At 40.4% G+C, this 22,183-nt stretch overlaps 1 protein-coding gene across 3 annotated transcripts in view; it reads left to right on the plus strand.

The window, feature by feature from the left end:
- Positions 1-21,954, plus strand: part of Cep83 (centrosomal protein 83) — a 113,139-nt gene extending 91,185 nt beyond the window's left edge. For 2 of the 3 annotated variants that reach the window (XM_052753168.1, XM_052753169.1), the window contains exons 13-16: positions 423-552; positions 18,291-18,394; positions 20,006-20,195; positions 21,286-21,954. In XM_052753168.1, the coding sequence (XP_052609128.1) occupies positions 423-552; positions 18,291-18,394; positions 20,006-20,195; positions 21,286-21,390 (529 nt within the window). In that variant the 3' untranslated portion in view covers positions 21,391-21,954. Of the gene's footprint in view, positions 1-422; positions 553-18,290; positions 18,395-20,005; positions 20,196-21,285 lie in introns of those variants that run through there. The other variant, XM_052753170.1, reaches the window with a different exon arrangement.
- Positions 21,955-22,183: the final 229 nt, after the last annotated feature.

Raw genomic sequence — 22,183 nt, forward strand, 5'->3', positions numbered from 1 at the left:
TTGATTTGTAACTGCCTTTAATAGGCACAGTTTTCATGGCTTGATGTTTATAATCATTGTTCAGGGGTTCAGGTTTTAAGTGCTTATCCTGCCAATAAATAGATAAGTTTCTTTATCAACTTAGTAAGTGTTCTAAACTTCAGTTTCCTCATTTGTTTAAAAGACATGACAGATATACCTAACTCCAGGGGCTTTGGTGTAAACATAGTGTTTCTATTAGTTGGAATACAGTGTCATATTCACGAAACTTGCTCTGTAGTGACAATGTGAGGAAATACGTGGCTGTAGGAGAGTCACTCCAGCTGGAGAAGGTAGGATGTGGTCAGAGAGGCAGGGAGTGTGAGTACGCTCGTGATGGTGCCCGTTTGGTCTTCTCAGAATTTCTGTCACATCCCTTAGTTTGTGTACATGTTCTCTGACAGGACACTGGAGCAAAAACAGATCCAGTGGTTGGAAGAAAAGCATAAACTTCAGGAGCGTATCACAGACAGAGAAGAGAAGTATAATCAAGCTAAAGAGAAACTCCAGCGAGCTGCAACTGCTCAGAAAAAGGCAAGTTGTCTTAAAGAAAATGGTTTCTGTAGAGTCAAACTTGGTTTTCCAAGAATAACGTGTATAACTGAGGCTGAGGTTTTGTGGCATGTTTCACTTGATATCTAAACATCACATTTTTCTATTAATCTTGCAGAGACAATTGGGAAAATCCAAGCAACAGGTGCATTTCTATTTTTTAGAGTTAAATTATATTTCCTTATAGATGATATTTTTCAGTGCCATTCCATACAAATGTGTATGACTCATTCTTCACTTAAGTTATAGTATGATTAAACCTGTTTTAATTATACTTAACATCTGTAATGTTGCTTTTGTGGTTAAAGTCCTTTTTCTTGAGCTGGGGATGTAGCTCATTGCTAAGAACTTCCCAGGAATATCCACCAAGGCCTAGGCCAGGCGGGCCTGCTTAGTGAGATCCTGTGTCAAACAAAAAACAACGAAAAAGAGTGTTTCCAACTCAGAAAATAGAGAAACAAATGTGGAGTCTTGGACTTACCCTGACTTCGGAAGCCACTCTTGACAGTTGCTACCTTGATGCTTGCTAAATTGTCGTTTATAGGCATATGTCTTCTAGAGTCTAAAAGCTTCACATTCTTGGAAACAATGCAGTTCTTCATGGAAATTAAGTAGCCAGATGATTCATCTAGTCACTAGTTACAGCTTTTTTCTGCCTCAGTGAGGACTGTAGTAGATCCCATCAGCAGTAGTGACTCATTGTGGCAGTGATTCAGCTGCTCTTACAGCAGACCTGGGGTGGGGAGAGCCAGGGCTGTGTGTATATGTTTGATGTGTCTCACAGAAAGACTGTGAATACTAGTTATACCAGTGTCTTAATATCTGTCTGTTAGTGGATAAGTGAAGTGTTCATTGCGTGCGTAAGAGAAATGACTTCAGTCATTCTCTATGTAATACTAAAAGTAATATGGGGTTGAGATTAGAAGACATTTCTTGTGTAAGAAGCCCAGTATTTTTTACCCATATGGAAGCACATTTTTCTTTTTCATTTGTCAGTTGTATTCCTTTCCATCCATATATAAATTCTGAAAGGCTACTAGTGTTAATGAATATTCAGTGATTTTTTTTTTTAATGACTCAAGATGATCTTAGAAATCCTACTGTACTTAAGAAATCTCTAGGAAGTATTATGAGCTGTTTATCTTTTGCCGATAAACTTTTATGTTGCAGTATTAGGAATAAATGTTGTAGAAATCAGATCCTAAGTGTTAAGGTTAATTTTGGTTGGCTTGTTTTGGAAAAATGACATCTGGTGGTTACAGAGATTATCAACTAATCATAGGTGTACCAGAAAGAGGGCAGGAGGTGATATTTTAAAACCCTGCAAAGTAATATTTTACCACTATTGAAAAATGCAAACCTTTTTTGTCTGAAATACTTAACTACCTGATGGGTGAGAACATAGTGCCATTTCACTTTCAAACTATTTATTATTTATTTATTTGTTTGTTTGTTTATCTATTTATTTGCTTGCTTGCTTTTGGGGTTGCAAGGAGAAAGATGGGGGTCGGTACACTTCCCTATGCATAGAGGACTGGTATGTCTGTCATTCTCTACGTATTCCTTTGAGATAGGGTGTCTCTGAATCTAGAGCTCGGGTGTATCTTTGAGGCTAGGCTGGAAGTCATCAGGCTCCAGCGATTTTCCTGTCTCGCATCCCTTTGTGCTGAGGTTACAGGTGTGCCTAAGATGCCTGGCTTGTTAGGGGAGTGTGGGATCCAAACTCCAGGTCTCATGCTCTTCAGCATTGTACCGTCTCTTCAGCTTCTCATTTCACCTTTTCCTGTTGTTTTTGAAACAGTATGTAGCTCTGCCTAGCCTGGAACTACATAGACCAGCCTGGCCTTGAGCTCAGAGATCTGGCTATCTCTGCCTCCCAGTGCTGGGATTGAAGGCACACACAGCTTTTATTTCACTTTTTAATATCTGATGTGTGAATTATGATTTAAGTCTTAGGAAATTGCTCAGTTCAATCCAGCGAATAACGGTGACCTGGAGCTGTCACACCACGTGGAACAACTGCCCTAGGAACTTAATCTCATCAGTTGAAAAAAAGATTGGGGTGTGTGTGTGTGTGTGTGTGTGTGTGTGTGAGAGAGAGAGAGAGAGAGAGAGAGAGAGAGAGAGAGAGAGAGAGAGAGAGAGGGATAGATAGGGATAGTACTATGTATGTAAGAATACGTAATGTTAGGGTTTTAAGTGACCTTAGCTTTCAGATACCTTTTACAAATTGGGGAACTGAAGTCGTAGATAACCAAGATATTTGCCTAGTTAGAACCCAAACTTTGCAAGTCATGGTGGTGTGTGCCTGTAATCCCAGCACTTGGGATGCTGAGGCAAGAAGAGTGTGAGTTCAGGTCCAGCCTGGACTACTTAAGCAGATTTTGTTTCAGAAAACCAGGGTAGGGAGATCCTGACTTGGATGTCTGGTATACAGTCCGTACTTTCTACTCTTCCTCCAGTGTTCTCTCCACCACATTCTTACTCTTCACTTTCCCGCTGTCTTCGAGTCTAGGTGCCTTGTAAGTTTTCTCCGTAGAGCCGTGACTCATGAGTCTACTTCCTGTGTCAGCATAATCACTGGGAATTAACTCTTAGCATTTCCTTGCTTTGGTTAAACCTCATAGCCAGGCACAGTGATATACACCCTTAAACCACAGACCCTGGAGGCAGAGACAGAGGTAGGTGGATCTTTGTGAGTTTGAGGCTAGCCTGGTCTGCATAGGGAATACCAGGCCAGCAGAGTTCACAGTGAAACTGTCTCAAAACAAAACAAACTAAAAGCTTCCCTATCACAATTTTTCTATCATTACAAACGTAATTTATAGCAGGGTAACAAACTTTAAGTTCTTCATTTAAATGTCAAAAAAAATCATAACTTTCTTATGCAGTAAGACTTAAACCATAAACTAGTAACCTAGAATAGAAGTCATAATTCTTTGTAATTTCTTACCCATGAAAAATCCTTAAACTCAAGACTAGCAACTTTGTTTTCCCTCCAGGCTAGATAAGCATGCCATCTGGGTATGTTTATTCAGAATGCTAAACTTCTAAGCACAAGACTTAATATCATTTTTAGTAAGTGTATTTAGGTAGAGCCTTTGGTGGAAATGCAATGTTGATATGTTCATCATTTTGTAATTGATTTTTGAAAAGCATTGCCAGGGACCTTGAATTGGAATGTTGTTCTCTGGTTAAAGGTTTCTCTCAGTAGTTCTGCAGCCTGTCTTCACTGCTTCTGTGTGGATATGAGGAATGGTCTCCTGGTCTGAGCACAGGGAGCTCTCTGTCCTTCTGAGGCACTTGAAATAACAGTTTGCCATTTTTATTTTAAAGTAAGTCTCTCTGAAGTAATTTTTTGGGTTGTTATTTTGATACAAGGTCTCACTATGGAGCCCTGACTGTCCTGGAACTCAGAAATCCATTTGCCTTTCATGTGCTGGTATTATAGGTGTGCACCCACAGGCCCAGCCTGAAGTAGTTCTTGGTCAAATACTACTGTAAACGTTTTCCCATAAAGTGATGAGCCATAGCCTTTAAGTTGTAAAGTATTTTATGTTATGTGGCCTAGCATTATGCTGAGAGAGAAGGGAAGCCATCATCATTCCTTATCCTTGACAACTGTATAATCTCTTTGAAGAAAGAAAATAATGTTTAAGAAATGCAAAAAAAAAAAAAAAAAAAGAACAGCCGGGCGGTGGTGGCGCACGCCTTTAATCCCAGCACTCGGGAGGCAGAGCCAGGCGGATCTCTGTGAGTTCGAGGCCAGCCTGGTCTCCAAAGCGAGTTCCAGGAAAGGCGCAAAGCTACACAGAGAAACCCTGTCTCGAAAAACCAAAAAAAAAAAAAAAAAAAAAAAAAGAAATGCCTGGATAATACTATCAACCACTCCCAGGTCAATTATATAGACACTAATTTGAGAACCACTGTACCAAGACCCGACCCACCCACCCATCCATCCCGCCCTGTTCCAATAAATAAGTAAACTAGAAAATGCCCACCAGGATCCGCTAGACAGTTGGAAACCCATGACCACACACACAGCCCTACTTAAACCCAGTGGTCATAGAGAAGTTGGAGAAGGAGGATTCAGAATCCATTATAGACATGTATGAAATGGTCAAAGAGCAGATTTAGTAAAAGTCACAAAAAACCTGAAGACTGGAAACTGTTTACGTCGTGAACTTTAAGTGAGGTAAGAAACCTGGATGGAAGTTCAGAGTATAGGAGTGAAGGTGAAGAACAACTAGCTTGAGAGGTATCTCAAGAGGAGAAGTTACAAAAGAGAATCGAGTGCAGTGTGCATGTGGTCCTGGCCACTCAGGAGGCTGGGGCAGGAGGGCTGTTGGAGCTCAGGAGTTTAGAGCAAGCCTTGGCATAGCGGGACCTTGTCTAAAAAACAAACCATCACAAACCAAAAACCCACAATGTGCTGGTAAATAAATAAGTCAAGGGGTCATTCTAGCTGTCAGAGGGTGGAAGTGGATTAGGTGTAGAATGAAGAACATGGAGTGCAAGTAGATTTAACCGAACACGACAGGAAGTGATGGCATCACATCCGTGTAGACACGCCCTAGACTCAAGGAAAGCTACGGTACTGGTGACTAGAAATAATGAAGTGAAGCAGAAAGATGAGTGCGTCCAATAAAGTCAGACGTGAAGTGAGATTTGGGAGGAGCGAGGAATACAGAGAGTGTCAGGAGGAGCTGGTGCTGTGGAAAATGAGCTGCTGTGGCCAGATGTTTGCCCAGAACCCCAGTGCTGTTGACTGCAAAGACAGGAGGCTTGCTGGGGCTCCGTGGTGGTCGGCCTACCTGAAAAAACCAAAACCAAAACCCAAACCCCTGTGACCTCCAGGGTCAATGTCTGAAGGAGTAAGGCAGAGAGTTGACAGCAGGAACCTGACATCCTGCTGTGGCTTCCCTACATATACACCACACACACACACACACACACACACACACACACACACACTTTTATAGGGGGAAGATGGTCCTTGAACGTGGTTAATTTGGTAGTAAAGGGGAATCCAGTCAATTCTTGTTTTTGAGGTTTCAGCAGGGGAACACAGCTACCTAGATTGCATTCTTCCTCCCCTGTGTTTTTAGACAGGATCTCAGGCAGTGCAGGGTAGCCTCCAGTTTCCTTTGTATTCCAGGCCAGCTTGATCCTCCTGCCTTAGCTTCCTGAGTGCAACTGCACCCGGCTCTGTAAGTGCTCTATTACTCCTCTGTACTGGAAGGCATCCATTTGTCTTAGGTTGTGATGATATTGGAATGCTAATGGAACATGCCTCCTCTCATCCACTGTAACCACTCTTTAACTTGATTGCAGCTGTAAAGACCCTTTTCCCAAATCATATCACTCTGGGGTGCTTTCCAATACCAACAACCAATCCTCAGTTCTCGGGACACCAACTGGTCTTGCTTGAGCAATTCAGTTTTGAAACTACCTGGAATGATAGTTAAATCTCTCAAGTTGGGTTTAGTCCCCTAAGAATGCCTCCCCTCCAACTCTAGTCACAAGTGTAAGGTACCCAAACCAGCCATATCTTAGGAGTTCCCATGATTTTGTTTTGATATTTAAAATTTTGCTAGGATTCAGGAGAGCATCTTACTGATGTGTGTCAGTTTATTAGAAAAAACACGATTTGGGAATAACCAAATGGAGCTGATACATAGATAATTGTGTAGGGTGTAGAGGACCATGCTCTCTCTAAGTGACTTATTTTGTTCACCAGCACAGAAGCTCTCCATGTGTCTAATTTCTGTGTTGAAGAGATTTGGCAGAGCTCAGTTGGCATACCCTCTCCTCCGTGTGGGTTAGAAGAGCGGACCTTAAAGTATCCTCATGTTCGCACTCGGGTTCTCTCACAGCCTCCTGAGGCTCCTGAGCCTCGGCCAGCCCCAAGTCACTTCATTACCATAAATAGGAGAGGTTGAGAGGAACTTCCTCCTGCTTACAAAGGGCAGCCTACCACTTCAGAAAGTCCTAGGGTGTGGGGCACAAAAAACAAATAATAGTTCTGAGGGCATTATATTTATGTCCTCAGGTTCTAAGTGGACCCAAGTTTTGGTGAAGTATTACTCCATAGTGGTGTAACTAAGACAATTCAAAAAGTATGTTGACTCCTTGCTAAGTACTTGGTATAGTTCACCGGAATACCAAGGTGGCCAGATTCCGTGCTAAGGAACATGATATACAGTAGGTAGGAAACATAAACAGGTAGAGGAGGGTGCCTGCTAAGATTAAAAGTAACAAGATGAGGGAGTGAGCCTGACATCCTTTAAGTGATAAGGCAAGGTTTATTTGGTAACATCTGAGCAGGACTTCGAGGAAAGGCAAGAAGAGGTCTCGTTGATTTACATAGAGGATCTTGTTCCAGACATAACAGCAGATACAAAAGTGTGCAGACGGCTTGTTCTGTGGACAGCACAGGAGGGAGGCTCTGGTGTCTAGGGTGAGAACAGATAACACCGGAGCTCCATCTTTGATTCTGAAGGACATAGGAATACTTGGACACTTGTGAACTGAGAAGAGTTTCTGAGACTGTTGTATAGAAAAGCAGAAGAGCACTCAGGAAGACAGCTTTAGTAGTCCAAATTCGTGATCATGGTTTCTTAGCGGGGAGAGCTAACGATGGGGTCTCAGTGGTCACAATGTGTCTATCTTTTAAAGGTAAAGCTTTGAAATGGTTCCGTAGTGTGAATGGGAAAGATATGTAAGCAGGTAAAGATTTTAGACTGAACCTCTGGGAGAACAGAGAGAGTGATTACTGACATGGGAAGGACCAGAATGGACGTGTTTGAGAGTCAAATAACATGCATTTTTGAACATGCTAACTTTTTTGTTTTGTTTTGTTTTTCGAGACAGGGTTTCTCTGTGTAGCTTTGCGCCTTTTCCTGGAACTCACTTGGTAGCCCAGGCTGGCCTCGAACTCACAGAGATCCGCCTGGCTCTGCCTCCCGAGTGCTGGGATTAAAGGCGTGCGCCACCACCGCCTGGCTGAACATGCTAACTTTTAAAAATTGTTTTTTTTTTAAAGTATCTCACTTTATGTATATGAATGTTTTCATGCAGTGCCCTCAAAGGCCAGGGTGGGCATCAGATCCCCTGGAACTGTAGTTAACTAGGTTGTGAGCACCATGTGGGTGCTGGAACTTGAACCTGAATCCTTTAGAAGAACAGCAATGATGTTAACATGGAGCCATCTCTCCATCCCCTGAACATGTTAACTTTTGAAATGCTACTGTTATTTGCGTAGTATCCCACAAGAGTTTGTGTGTGTGTTTGTTCTGTTTGAGGTTTGTTCCTCAAGCTGTGTGTGTGTTTGTTCTGTTTGAGGTTTGTTCCAAGTGCTGTGGCTCTTAGAAGGTACTGGAAGGTCACTGAAAACATGTGCTTGAAAGGAGAGCGGGGCCTCCGTCTCTACTTGATGTGGTTTCTGACTTATAAGTAATTTGTTCCATTACACCCTCCTGCCACGGTGTACCAAAGCAGTGGGGTGACCTGACCTTAGCCTGGAACTCTAAATCAGTTAGTTACCTCAGATATCTTGTTCCAGTAATATGACACTGACTGATACAAATGCACATCCAGCTTCCACATGAAGATGAGAAATTCATAACTAGAAGAGAGTAGACTGTATTTGGTAAATTAGAAGCTGGACTCGTCAGCATATAAATGGGATGTAACGCAGTACAATTCAATGAGAATAGATCTGAGAATTGAACTTTAAGGAATTCTGAACTTTAGAAGTTGAAGAGGAGGAACCAGGTGGTGGCCAGTATGATAGAACCAAAAGAAGAACTTGATGCCAAATGAAGAAATGCCTCGCAAAGGGTCACTTGGGATCAAGTGATGTTAATAGGTATGATGATAAGATAGCACATGAAGGCTAAGGGTGGATTTCACTGTGTGCCGGTCACCTTCACAAGGCTTATTTCCGTGGACTAGTAAATAGGCAGGAATAATTCAAGTGGAGTCAGTGAGAGCTGGTTATATGGAAACATTGGTTTGTCTAAGGAGTTTAGTTGTGAAAAAGAGGAGAGAAATGGGATTAGTAGCCAGGGAGGGGTGAGTATTTTTCAAGAAGGAAGAAATTGTAGGGTATTTCAAAAGCACACAGAAAAAGATAAAGGGAACAGTAACGCCCTTTAGTAGGCAGACGAGATGAGATTCAGTTTAGAGGGGGAGGGACAGTTTGTTTTCAGCATGCTATAACAAAAGCATCATCAGTGGAATAGCTCATGCACAATAGAAATTTGGTCTTCATTGTTGAAGAGGCTAGGAAGTCCACTACCGTGCATTCGTAGATTATGTGCTGAGTGAAGGCCCACTTTCTGGTGCTAAATGTTATCTCCTGGCTGTGTTTTCACAGAGTGAGGAAAGAGAAGGTCCCTTTAGTTCATGTGCTAAATAGTGCTTAGTGGATGAAGACACCACTGGACAGGAATCCTGTCTGGAAGTTCACAGTATCCCTTACGCTGGGAATTTTCTTCAGACAGTGTTTGTTACTTACCAGTCCTACTGAGAACCTTCAGATCAGTCTACATCCCTGTAAATTACAGAATAATGGAACCTAGTTGGTTTCTTTTTTTCACATTCCCTAGACTGGTTCTTCCATGATTTTATAGATCTCTTTATTTTGTATTATTACCTTCAGTAAGTATAGGACACAGTTATACATGTTGTGTGGATGCATAAATATGTGTATATATTTTCCTAATAGACATGCTCAATCAATGGTTATTGATGTCTGCAGAGATGGCTCATTGGCTCATTGTGTTTGTTGGTCCTCTAAAGGACCCAAGTTCATTTTGCAGGATCCACATCATCTGGTGGCTCACACACACTTGTTACTGCAGTTCCTCTGAAAGCATTGTACTCATGTACACATTCCATATAGACACATATAATTGAAATAATAATAAATCTCAAGAAAGATTGATAAGAGAAATATTTGTATGTTTTGCTGTAACTGAAATAACCAGTAAATGGAGAAATACAACTAGATTTTTAGATTGTGTATTTACATGATCATGCAGTAATTAGCTGTCTTAAAATATCTGAAAGGAGTAGTACTTTTCTTAAATTAACATAGACTAGGAAACAGGTGAATCAGATGTACCCATAGGCTATGATTTGAATGTTGGTTGTCCCCCTACCCAGATTTATACAATGAAATCTAAGCCAGGCTTGCTAATGTACCTCTTGGATCCCAGCATTCGGAAAACTGAAGCAGTATGATTGCTGTGAGCTTGAGACCAGACTGGGCCACATAATGATGCCTGTCTTCAATACATAATGAAATTCTGACTCACTAAGCAGTTAGAACAAAATATATTTGGGGGATGTTGGGTCACAATGACAGTGCCCAGTGATTGGGCTTAATGCCCTCATTAAAGAGGCCACGAAAATTGTCTTTGTCCTTTTTGCCTTGTTAGGAGCCAAGGCACCGTCTGTGCGGAAGTAGGTCCTCATCAGATTTTTATCAGCACTGTGATCTTGGTCTTCCCAAACTCCAGAATAAAGGGAAATACATTTCTATTGTTTATAAATTACCCAAGATTTCAAATATTTTGTTAAAATAGTTTGGGCAAGACGAAGCTAACCATGACAACACCTGGAAGAATTGTATAAAATATCCCCATGAAGATACCAGAGAGCTAGCAAGTCAGTGAAACCAGTGTCCTGAAGTGTAGTTCCTAGAGGGTGAGCATGGTACCTGGGGTTGCTTTTCCCTGAAGGGAAACTTGTGGTTCCAGAAGAGAAAACTGGGAGGTTGAGAGGTTGAGCAAAGCTTGGACAGCCTCAGGGGCTTGGGGAGCAATAATTGGATTTCAGACTGCCACAAACAGGAGTTTAGATAAATCTTCTAGTGCTTTGGATTGGGATCCTACAGAGATTCACTCTTGGACAAAGGTAAACCTGACTCTGTAAACATGGAAGCAGAGCTTCTAGTCTCAGTCCTTAAACGTGAGTTAAACTTATCCATATGGCTAATATTCCTAGCTGCCTACCAGAAATAAATGTGACTCTACTTTAAGAAAAATAACATTGCTATGGGTAGGAAATTATTTCTTCAGATTTTTATATGTGATGCACAGTCTACATAAATACAAAATGGAGATAACACTGATAACACTATGCACCCAGAGTGGTTAAAATCCAATACACAACCCATTACTAGTGGAGACGTAGAGGATCAGGAACCCTTGTATTCGTTGCTGGTGGGAATGCAGAATGTGCTACCACTGACACTTTGGTCAGTGTTATACAATGTATATAAACTCTTTATGACTCATCTGTTACATTCCAAGGTATTTACTCAAATCAGTTTAGATCATTTATCTTTTTTTTTTGGTTTTTCGAGACAGGGTTTCTCTGTGTAGTTTTGGTGCCTGTCCTGGAACTCACTCTGTAGACCAGGCTGGCCTCGAACTCACAGAGATCCACCTGGCTCTACCTCCCGAGTGCTGGGATTAAAGGCGTGCGCCACCACCTGGCTAGATCATTCATCTTTATGAAGAATTGAAACACAGTTATAGCAGCTTTATGCCAGTACTTGGAAACAATCAAGGTATCCTTTAGTAGGTAGATGGATAAACTGTGGTACACTCATATAGTTTATTATTAGCAGTAAAAAGAAGGGAGTTGCTGAGCCACACAGACAGTGAAGAACTTTACATGCATTTTGCTAGCTCAAAGAATATGATTCCAAGTATAAGAATGATAAAGCAGAACTATAGAGAGAGTGAAAAGGTCGGTGTTTGCCAGGCTTTGAAGATGGAGGAAAGAGTGAGTAGTTAGAGCACCACGGTGTGGTGCTCTCACAGTAGAGAATAGGATGAACATTTGGTGTAAAGCTGTAGAGATGTCTGGCGAAAAGAATAAGCCCTGTGCAGCTATACCCTTTGGGTTCAATGATCCTTTAGTGTTGGTTATCAGTTTTGACAAGTGTTCCTTAGCAATGTAAGGAGTTAATAATGTAAGTTGAGTGGAGAAGGCAATAGCTGGAAAGTTTCCACTTTTTGTTCGGCTTTCTTGAAAATTTAAATTGCTGTAAGAAATAGTTTACAGAAATACCCACCCCGGGGTAGTGAGATGGCCCAGAGTGTAAAGGTGCCTGCTGCCGTGCATGAGAGCCTGGCTGAGTTCAGTCCCTCCCCAAACCAGCTCTTAGCTGTCCTCTGATCGCCACGTGCGTCCTGCAGCATATGCTCCTCACACAAAAGTAACTCAGTGTTTCCAAAGTGCAAAGCCGGGCATATAAGAAAAGGACAACAAATAGGAACACACTCCAGATGAGAGCCAAGCAGTCTCAGGGATAGATTTTGAAAAGATTGGTGAAGTTGGGAATTCTCAGACACCTCAAAGGACCGATCAGACAAAGACAAATGTTTATCATTGATGGAAAAGTGGTTACTACTACATAATGTATAAATAGTAAAAATAAAAAGAATATTATACAAATAATCATGCTGAGTATCTATTTAAATGAAAGTAATACATTCCATGAATGTCTTAATGAAGCAGGTATGAGAATAATTGGGAAATCTGGAGTCTTACTTCTCTTAAGGATTAAGAAATGGGATCTTTAATTAAAACCTCCCACAAAGAAAATTCCTCCTTTGGCTTCTCTGGTAAATTCTTGTAAATAATTAAGGAAAAATAATATTAGTCTTAATTTTCCCAAGTAATAGAAAAGTAGAAAGAGTGTCCTCATGTATTTTATGAGGTTCAAATCTGCTGCAGTCATAAGAAGTACAGAGTTGTAAATATTAGCAAACTCAGTATAATTTTATATTAAATAATGTAAATAAGGTTCATTCCAAGACTAAAAGTGGGTTAGCATGCAAAACTGACCAGTATAGTTCAGTGACCTATCAAAATAGTAGGCAAACTACTATGACTGTCTATTGGACATAGAGAACTGCTGAGGAAATCCAGTACCTTTCCTAACAGAAGCTATTACCAAGTTAGTAGTAGGAAGGGGTTTTCAGTGTGATCATTGGTACCTACAAAATCCTCTAGCTAACACACTTACTGATTAAACATTAAATATCTCCCTTATTCATCCAAGTTCAGGAACAAGACAAATCAGTCCACTATCAACATTTTGTTCATTATTATGTTGGAGGTGCTAGCTAATTTAATAAAGTAAAAAGAAATGGATATAATGATTGGAGAGAAAGGAGTAAGATTGTCATTCATAAATTAAAGGATTATACATGAAACAAATGTAGCAGTAAGTATTAAAATAGGTTTGGGGTGTTTATTTATTTACTTGATTTATTTTTTTGAGACAGTCTTGCTATGTATCTAGGGCTGACCTTGTACTCAGAGAGATCCTCTTGCCTCTGCCTCCTGAGTGCTAGGATTAAAGACTTGCCACCACACCCAACTTAAGATATGTAAATTTTTAGAGTTGATAGTTAAAAAGTCAGGCAACAAGCTAGTTATCTTTATGCACAACTTGCAAAATGAAATATGTAAATTTCACTTATAATAGAAGAAATTTAAATATTTAGGCATGAATCTTATGATATATAAAAATCTATATTTAAAACTACAAACTACTCTGAAAAATTTAAAGAATGATTAAAGAAGAAAACTGTATCATGTTCATGCTTTGGGAAATTCTTTATTGATCCATGTTCTACACAAGTAGATCTACAAATTAAATATAATGAAAATCTTTGGACATTCCTTTGTATAAATAAACTGTAAACCGTATAGAGTATTGGAAGGAGCAGCATAACCAAGGCTATCTTGGAGATACAGGAAGCAAGTGAGAGCTTGCTACAGAGGTGTCCACCCCTGCATTTCAGGAGAGAGGAATCTTGAGGACTGTGTATCCATCACTTTTCCTTCACTCAACACTGTGATGTGGATAAAAAGGATCCATGTGCCTAGAAGTGAAAGGTGAAAGTAAATACAGCCAGTATAAAATAACTTGGGAGAAAACCATAGGATGTTGGAATAAAGAAACATTTCTTAAATAGGGCACAAAAAGTACTCACTGCTGTTGGTTGTTTTAACTCTTTTGGGGGCACGCCACCCAGCTCCCAAATAAATCACACACTGAGGATTATTTTTAATTATAAATGCCCGGCCTTAGTGTGGCTTGTTTCTTGCCAGCTTTTCTTAACTTTAAATTATCCTGTCTACTTTCTGCCTCTGGGCTTTTCCCATTCTCTTACTTCTGTAAATCTTAATCTTACTCCATGGCTTGCTGTGTTGCTGGGTGGCTGGCCCCTGGAATCCTCCTTCTCTGGCTGCTAGATCTCTCTGTCTGCCAATCCCGCCCATCCTTTCTCCTGCCTTGCTATTGGCTGTTCAGTTCTTTATTAGACCATCAGGTGTTTTAGACAGGCACAGTAACACAGCTTCACAGAGTTAAACATATGCAACATAAACAAAAGTAACACACCTTAAAATAATATTCTACAATAACTAACTATAAAAGATATGATTAACAATTTCAAAATAAAAGTAAATTTTCTGAAAATTAAATTTTTTTTCTTGAAAGGTGCCTTTTTTTAAATTAACAAGTATTTATTGTTATTGTTTTGGAAAGTTCTGTTCTATGTTTGTTTTTAATGCCACATATCTGTATTTTTACATTTTCTATAACAGATACAAGAATTAGACCCTCAAAACATTTATAAAATTTAGATGTGTTGTTTGGTCAATTCTTTTAAATTTCTAAGAATTCACACTGTATTAATGCCATTTATTACTAAAAAAAAGATTAAAATCATTTTAGACTTTTGACTATTTGTAGAAGCTTAAATCTGATGATAATTTTTGCCAGTATTCCAATTTCACAACACAAAATTTTTTAATCTTTTCAAGAATTAAGATGATAAATTCTTACACACACACACACACATTTAAAGTTCCTTTAAGTTACACACTTTGGTTTTGAAAATATCTTACATTCTGAGAAATTTGGTAATACAAAGCTTGCTACTGAAAAGGCATGTAAATTAATGTGCAAACTGGAACTCCAGTAAAACATCCTGCCTGGAAAGGTCCATATATATATTATTAACAGTTTTTTTTTTTTAATTTATTTTACATACCTACCACAGTTTTCTCTCCCTCCTTTCTGCCCGTCCCCACCCACCCCCCTCCTCCTCCGTCTCCATTCAGAAAGGGACAGGCCTCCCATGGCTTGAACAAAACAGGGCACATCAAAGTTGAGGTAGGACAGAGCTCCTCCCCCTGTATAAAGGTTGGGCAGGGTAATCCAGCATGGGGACCAGGTTCCCAAAAGCCAGCCTAGTGTCTGGGACAGGTCCTGATCTCACTGCTAGGAGCCCCACAAACAGACCAAGCTACACAACTGTTACATATATGCAGAGGGCCTAGGTTGGTCCCATGCAGGCTCCCTGACTGTTGGTCCAGAGTCTGTGAGTTCCCATGAGCTCAGGTCAGCTGTCTCTGGGTTTCTCTGTCATGACCTTGACCTACCCTGGCTTGTACAAACCCTCCTCCCCATCTTCAGCAGGACTCCAGGAGCTTAGCCCAGTGCTTGACTGTGGATCTCTGCATCTCCTTCCATCAGTTACTAGATGAAGGCTCTGTGATGACAATCAGGGTAGTCACCAGTCTGATTACAGGAGAAGGCCAGTTCAGGCACCCTCTCCACTATTGCTAGGAGTCTTAGCTGGGGTCATCCTTGTGGATTTCTGAGTTTCCCTGGCACCAGGTTTCTCCTTAGCCCTCCGTCCTGTTTCCAAACCACCTCCTGCACCCAGCCCGCCCAACCCAATCCCTCAAGTTCCCATTCCCCCAACCCCGCTCAGTTTACCCAAAAGATCTATTTCCCCTTCCCAGGGAAATCCATGCATCCCTTGTACAGGAGAACCAGCCTACAATTCACAGCCCCATAGAGGCTAGATAACAAAGGAAGGTGCTTTTCTTTAAGAGAATATTCCATAATAGGAGCTGGAGAGATGGCTCGGTGGTTAAGAGTACTGGGAGCTTTCCCAGCACCCACATGACAGTTCACAACTGTCTATATCCCCAGTCCTCGAGAATCCAATCCCGTCTTCAGTTAGTGTCAGGCATGCACACGATACACAGGAGTACATGGTCTTCAGTTAGTGTCAGGCATGCACACGATGCACAGGAGTACATGGTCTTCAGTTAGTGTCAGGCATGCACATGATGCACAGGAGTACATGGTCTTCAGTTAGTGTCAGGCATGCACACGATGCACAGGAGCACATGGTCTTCTGTAGTGTCAGGCATGCACACGATGCACAGGAGTACATGGTCTTCAGTTAGTGTCAGGCATGCACACGATGCACAGGAGTACATGGTCTTCAGTTAGTGTCAGGCATGCACACAATACACAGGAGTACATGGTCTTCAGTTAGTGTCAGGCATGCACATGATGCTCAGGAGTACATGGTCTTCTGTAGTATCAGGCACGCACACGATGCACAGGAGCACATAGTCTTCAGTTAGTGTCAGGCATGCACACGATGCACAGGAGTACATGGTCTTCAGTTAGTGTCAGGCATGCACACGATGCTCAGGAGTACATGGTCTTCAGTTAGTGTCAGGCATGCACACGATGCACAGGAGTACATGTAGACCAAGCACTCATACATATACAATAAGTAAAAAAAATGTAAAACACAAGAGAAAATCTCACAATAGGTTGAGACATGAATCTGCTATAAATTCATGTATAAAAGGGTTCATAACCTGAATATTGAAAGAACAATGAAATTACTCAAAAAAAATTTTTTTGAGCAAAAACTAGACCAAGCACAACCATGCGTATACACAACACTTCTAAAACACACGTGTGGCTGATAGGATAAGAAAAAGATATTTACCAGCACTTGGGAGGCAGAGGCAGGTGGATCTTTGTGAGTTTGAGGCCAGCCGGGTCTACAGAGCGAGATCCAGGAAAGGCGCAAAGCTACACAGAGAAACTCTGTCTCGGAAAAAAAAAAAAAAAAAAGAAAAAAAAAGAAAAAGATATTTAACATCTTGAGTAAACTATTGGAAAAGTTACAAACTTTTGCAGTAACATACTAACACACGACACCAGAATGGCTAAAATATAAGTGACTGAGTCTAACAAATATTGGCAAGGTTGTGAACTCTCTACGTCAAGCTGGTGGGTGTGTAGTTGATAGAATCATTTTAATACCAAGGTATACTCCATGGCCTAGGTAAAGTTTGTTGATACTTCCAAACTGGAAACAATTGAAATTCCCATCAGTAGGAAAATGTTTGAAATGTGCTACATTTGTACAATGGACAGCAATATAACAATGAAAAATTACTACTATAATAGCCAGTAGCATTGCTTCTACACAGAGAAAAAGCTTAGAAAAAAACTCAGATGCAAAGGATATACGCTATATAGTTTCTCTTAAACAAATGAGATGGATGGACATCCGTGTTCCCCAGGCCATAAGTAAATAAGTGCAGTCATAAGGTAGAGGAGTGGTAACTTTGCCAGGGTACGTATACCAAGAGGAACATGAGACCTTTATGGATGCTGGATAATGAAGGCTAAGGAATGCCCACAAAAGTGTCACTTCTGGAACACTTAACCAGTTCTGACAAATTGGAAGTAACCTAAATGACCCTTAGTAGTGGACTGGGTGAATGTAATAAATGTCGTAGTCACAGGTGGAAAACAGTATGGGGCAGTGAATGAACCAGACCTTGAATAAATGACATGATAATCTCACAAGTGTGCTGAGTGAAAAAAAAAAATAGCATTTTCAAAAGGCTATATTCTTTTTGCAGTTCATGAAGGTCAACAGTTAGCAGAACCATAGCTTTGAAATAAATTAGTTGGTTACCTTAGACAATGCAGGGGTCGTGACGAGAAGGGGGAGAGGTACGGGCATTACCTGGTAGTGTTCTTGACCTGTGAAGTGGTCGTGCCAGTATTTGCTTTGTGCATTTTCATGGGGCTTTGCATTTACAGTCTGCTTTTTTTTTTTTAAACAAGCTTGTTATGCTTCAATAAACAGAAAACATATTTAAGAGATCTGCAGCTGCTAAATTATTTCCAACGTGATGGGTATCTTTCTATTTTTAAAACCTGTTAATAAAAACTGAAAATATGCTTTTGTTCTTATAGTCCTGTTGCATTACACCCTTATTCCATAAATTTAACAAAATTAGAGTGTTCACTTGTAGAAACTTTACGTATTATAAAATTAAATCTATTTTTTCTTAGTATTTAGAAATACATACTTTTAAACTAAGGTATGCTTGTGCTTTATCTTAGCAGTCTTGTCCTTCCTTTTTTTGCTTTGGTAGTAATTTATCGATTACAAATGGACTTTTAAGTTGTGTTCTGGGTTCTTTAACTGTGTATATGATCAGAGACCATAAAGAGCTCATGCTTCCCTTTGCAGATGGCAGGCATACTCAGTAAGACTCCTTCCCTTTCTGGAGTTTATGTGCAGAGATTTGGTTATTGACCCCAGTTTTCTGGTAGGCATTCATAATGATTCTGTTTGTCCCATTGAGGGTGTGATGTAGATCTATGTTTCTTGCTTTTGCAGTTTCAGTACAAAGTCATATACTAATCTTTGTCCCTAATATCCCTGAAAATATTAATCTCTAAATTTACAAAAAGGCCTTAAATATCAACCATCACTTTGTTCAAATAGGAAATTAGGTATCAACATACTTTTTTCATATTAATTTTTTTTTCTTTTTTCTAGAGAAAATCTCTTCATGAAAACAAATTGAAGAGACTTCAGGAAAAAGTGGAAGTCTTGGAGGCAAAGAAAGAAGAATTAGAAACAGAAAACCAGGTGTTAAATAGGTAATGTGTTAGTATGTCATATGCCCCATTGTAATGTTGGAGAACTTTGTTTCTGTTTACTGTTTGATTATCCGTTGTGTGTGTGTGTGTCTGCGCCTGCGCCTGCGCCTGCATGAGTTTCTTTGCACCACATGCTTGCAGGCATCTGCAGAGGCTAGGAAAGGGTGTGAGGTTCCCCGGAACTGGGGTTGCAGGCTGTTGTGAGCCACCACGTGGATGCTGGGAACTCAACTCTGATCCTTTGGAAGAGCAGCAAGTACTCGTCACTGCTAAATCATCTCTCCAGTCCCCAAATGTTGTTTCTGGGTATACTGTACCTTACATTTTATTTTGAACTGCATGTTTATGGCCGGCACTCTGGAGGCAGAGACAAGTAGATATCTGTGAGTTTGAGGTCAGCTTGGTTTATGTAACAAGCTCCAGGCCAGCTAGGGCTGCATATTGTGATCCCATCTCAAAAAAACCTTGTAGTATTTACAAGATTTCTGAAATACATCACCTTTTACTTTTTTTTTTTAACTTAATGTTCCTTCAAGCCAAAAGTCTCGATCGCATACGAGGTATTTGTAGTGTTGGGGCTGTTAACAGAAAAAGGACACTCACTGGCTTCAGCACAACACAGTGCCTGGTGGTGTTCTGGGAGTGGTGTGAGTTCTTGTATGGTAACAAAGTTGTGGTGGTGGTGTAGTTCTGAACATCGTGTCAGCTGCTAATCACAATCATTGGTTTCTTTGAGCTGAGAGGACTCATACTGCTAAGTTGGTGATAATGACATTATATGACCCATTTGATCTAAGGTGACAAAATCTTTTTGAACTGTTAATTAATGTTAGTCTTACTCACTTAATGAAGAGTTGGACTTTTCTGATATGGAATTTGCCTGTATTGTACAGCAGTGTTCCCTGTTGTGTTCTGGTGTTCTTGGACAAAAGTTCTCTAGTGGACATGGTCTGAGTGTCCTATAATTCAGTTCTGACACTGACTCAGGCTGAGTCCTACAAGACCACTTCCACTTTAGATGGCAGTCATAAAGCCCGGGTTATAACCTGTTTCTCTGATTGACAGGCTGTAAATTGGGGTCCCAGTGACCCTCTCCTTCAGCTCTATTGATTTGCTAGTTGCTCACAAAACTGAGGAAAATCCTTGAGAGCAGTTCTTTTAAAGAATACTCTGAAGGACACAGATCAACTGCCATTTGGAAGAGGTGGAAAGGAAAAAGGATGGGCGAGGGGTGTCCATGCCCTATACACCACCTTGTGGTCTCCGTGTATTTGACAAACCTAGAGTTCCCTAAACTCTTGTCTTTCTCTCTCTGTGTCTCTCTGTCTCTGTGTGTGTGTGTGTGTATGTGTATTTTAGCTGGGTGTGGTGGCACACCTATAATCCCAGTGTAAAGCCATCCTGGGCTGCAAAGTGAATTCCATATCAGTTCCAGCTGCAGGGGTGTAGTGTGTGTCAATTAAAAGGTCATTTTTCTGTTTATCTTTCTAAATAAGTAGATTCTCAGATAGAGGGATGTTGTAATTTAAGAGTCTTTCTCCCAATTAAAAATGATATTCTGATCTTCATTAGGGTGTAACTTACAGAACAGAAATGCTTTTTCTCTTTAAGACAAAATGTTCCATTTGAAGAATATACAAGGCTTCAAAAACGACTAAAGGACATACAGAGAAGACATAATGAATTTCGAAGTCTGATTTTGGTTCCTGACCTGCCTCCACCAGCATCGCTCCATCCTGCTAACTTTCAGTCGTCAGCTGTAGTTCCTGGAATGGAACTCTCCTTTCCTCCTCATATGCAGGTATGGGCATTTTAGGAAAGAGACAAAGACTTCTGTTGGTTTTTTCTTTTGTTTTACCAATGTAGAGTTTTACCTTCTTTCTTTTCATTTACTGTAGAAATTTTCTGAGTAGATTTAAATTTACTCTGCCCTTCAGTGATGATTCTGGGAATAAGTTCTCATATTTGCTATGGACAAATAACATGACTAGTGAGTCTTCAAGTAGCCTGGCTTTTGTAGCTTAAATATATACAGCTATTAAGAACTTACTAATGGGGCTGGAGAGATGGCTCAGCAGTTAAGAGCACTGACTGCTCTTCCAGAGGTCCCGAGTTCAATTCCCAGCAACCACATGGTGGCTCCCAACCATCTGTAATGAGATCTGGTGCCCTGTTCTGGCCTGCAGGGACACATGCAGGCAGAACACTGTATACACAATAAATAAATCTTAAAAAAAAAAAAAAAAAAAGTTACTTTAAAAAAAAAAAAAAACTTACTAATGCAACACACTGCATTTTCCATATAATATTTTAACACTAGTGAAAAATGCTTTGAGAGAAGGCACCACTTTTATTCCCAATTTATAGGTGAAGAAACTTGAGAGCAGTGTGGTAACTTGCCTAAGGCCCTAACTGAATAAATGACAGTTAAGCTTTTGCTAAACCTAGATCTGTCTGATTCCAGAGCCTTGGCTCCGAGATTTGACTGGGTGGTGTTCAGAAGATGGACTCTAAGTAACTGTTTTACAGCGTAGGCCTAAGAGATTGTCGTCACGGAACTGAGTCTTAGGCCGGGTGCTGCTCTTAGTCCGTTGCTGTGCTGTCCCAGTCTCGTCTGGAAGCTGCCCGCTGTGTCTGCCTGTGCCCTGCCTGTGCCCTGCCTGTAGCGCTCTCTCTAACTGCCCTCTGGCGGAGTTTACTCCTAGGGAGGAACAGACTGGGTTTGGCTTAGAGAAGGGGGACTAGTTAATGGTTTCACCCTTGCTACTCTGGTTTTAGACTGCTAAAGTAGACATCATTTCTCAGCCACATTGTTGGAGGCCTTTATATGAGAGGCAGATGGCAAGGACTTTCCTAGTTGTTCTAGGTTTCTGTTATGTGTCATTTTTAAGGAGGAACAACATCAAAGAGAACTCTGTCTACTTCGCAAAAGACTGGAGGAACTAGAAACCACACAAAGAAAACAGCTGGAGGAACTTGGCTCTTCTGGGGAGTGATGCTGAAGAAAGGCAAAGCCAGGAACTCAATAAAGCGTGAGGTTGAACAGGTGCCATTGAGATGCTTTGTTAGCGTTTGTTTGCCAGATCACGAGCTGCCTCAAGGAAAGGTACATGTGCCGCACTGCATGGGCTCCAGGGCTGCATGGGCTCCAGGGTTGTAGGGTTCCGGTAACCGAAGTCAAGTATTTGGCGTTTCAGACACTTAGAGCATGTATTGACAATACAGAAGATAAAAGGAACTAACTAATTAAGGAATCAAGTTTTCATATTATTAATTTTTATTTTGTTGGATTTTTTTCTGCCTTTTTGCCTGAAATATATGCCTCTTGAATTCCTTTTTCCTTGTCTTTGAGATATCTGTTTGGCAATAACATGATCAGTAAACATCTCCTTTATTGTATACAAAACAAGAGTTTTGGGAAAAGACCATTTAAAAGTATAAAAAACCAAAAGTTTCTAAATATAAAAGTTTCAAAATATATGTTCATTATAGAAATCTTTACCTTTCTAAAAGCTGTGCACTTAATTTATTAAATAACTTAATAAATATTTTTATATCTATGCTGTTTTGTGTTTAATTTCAGTGATCATATAGTATATACTAAACAATTGATGATTTCACTTCTTTTCACTTTGGTGAGTTGGAAGTTTTAGATAATTAAGCCCTATAGCTGTTTCTACAAAGGGCTGTTGTTGATCTTACTTGAAGCAGTGGGGTCTTGAAGGATTGCTGATATTTACTTGTGTTTCTCACTGGTTAGGACCTAACCACATAATTACATTTTATTTA

This window comes from Peromyscus californicus, unplaced genomic scaffold, assembly GCF_007827085.1.
Source record: "Peromyscus californicus insignis strain IS unplaced genomic scaffold, ASM782708v3 Scaffold_24__1_contigs__length_46423439, whole genome shotgun sequence".
Taxonomy (NCBI): Eukaryota; Metazoa; Chordata; class Mammalia; order Rodentia; family Cricetidae; genus Peromyscus; species Peromyscus californicus.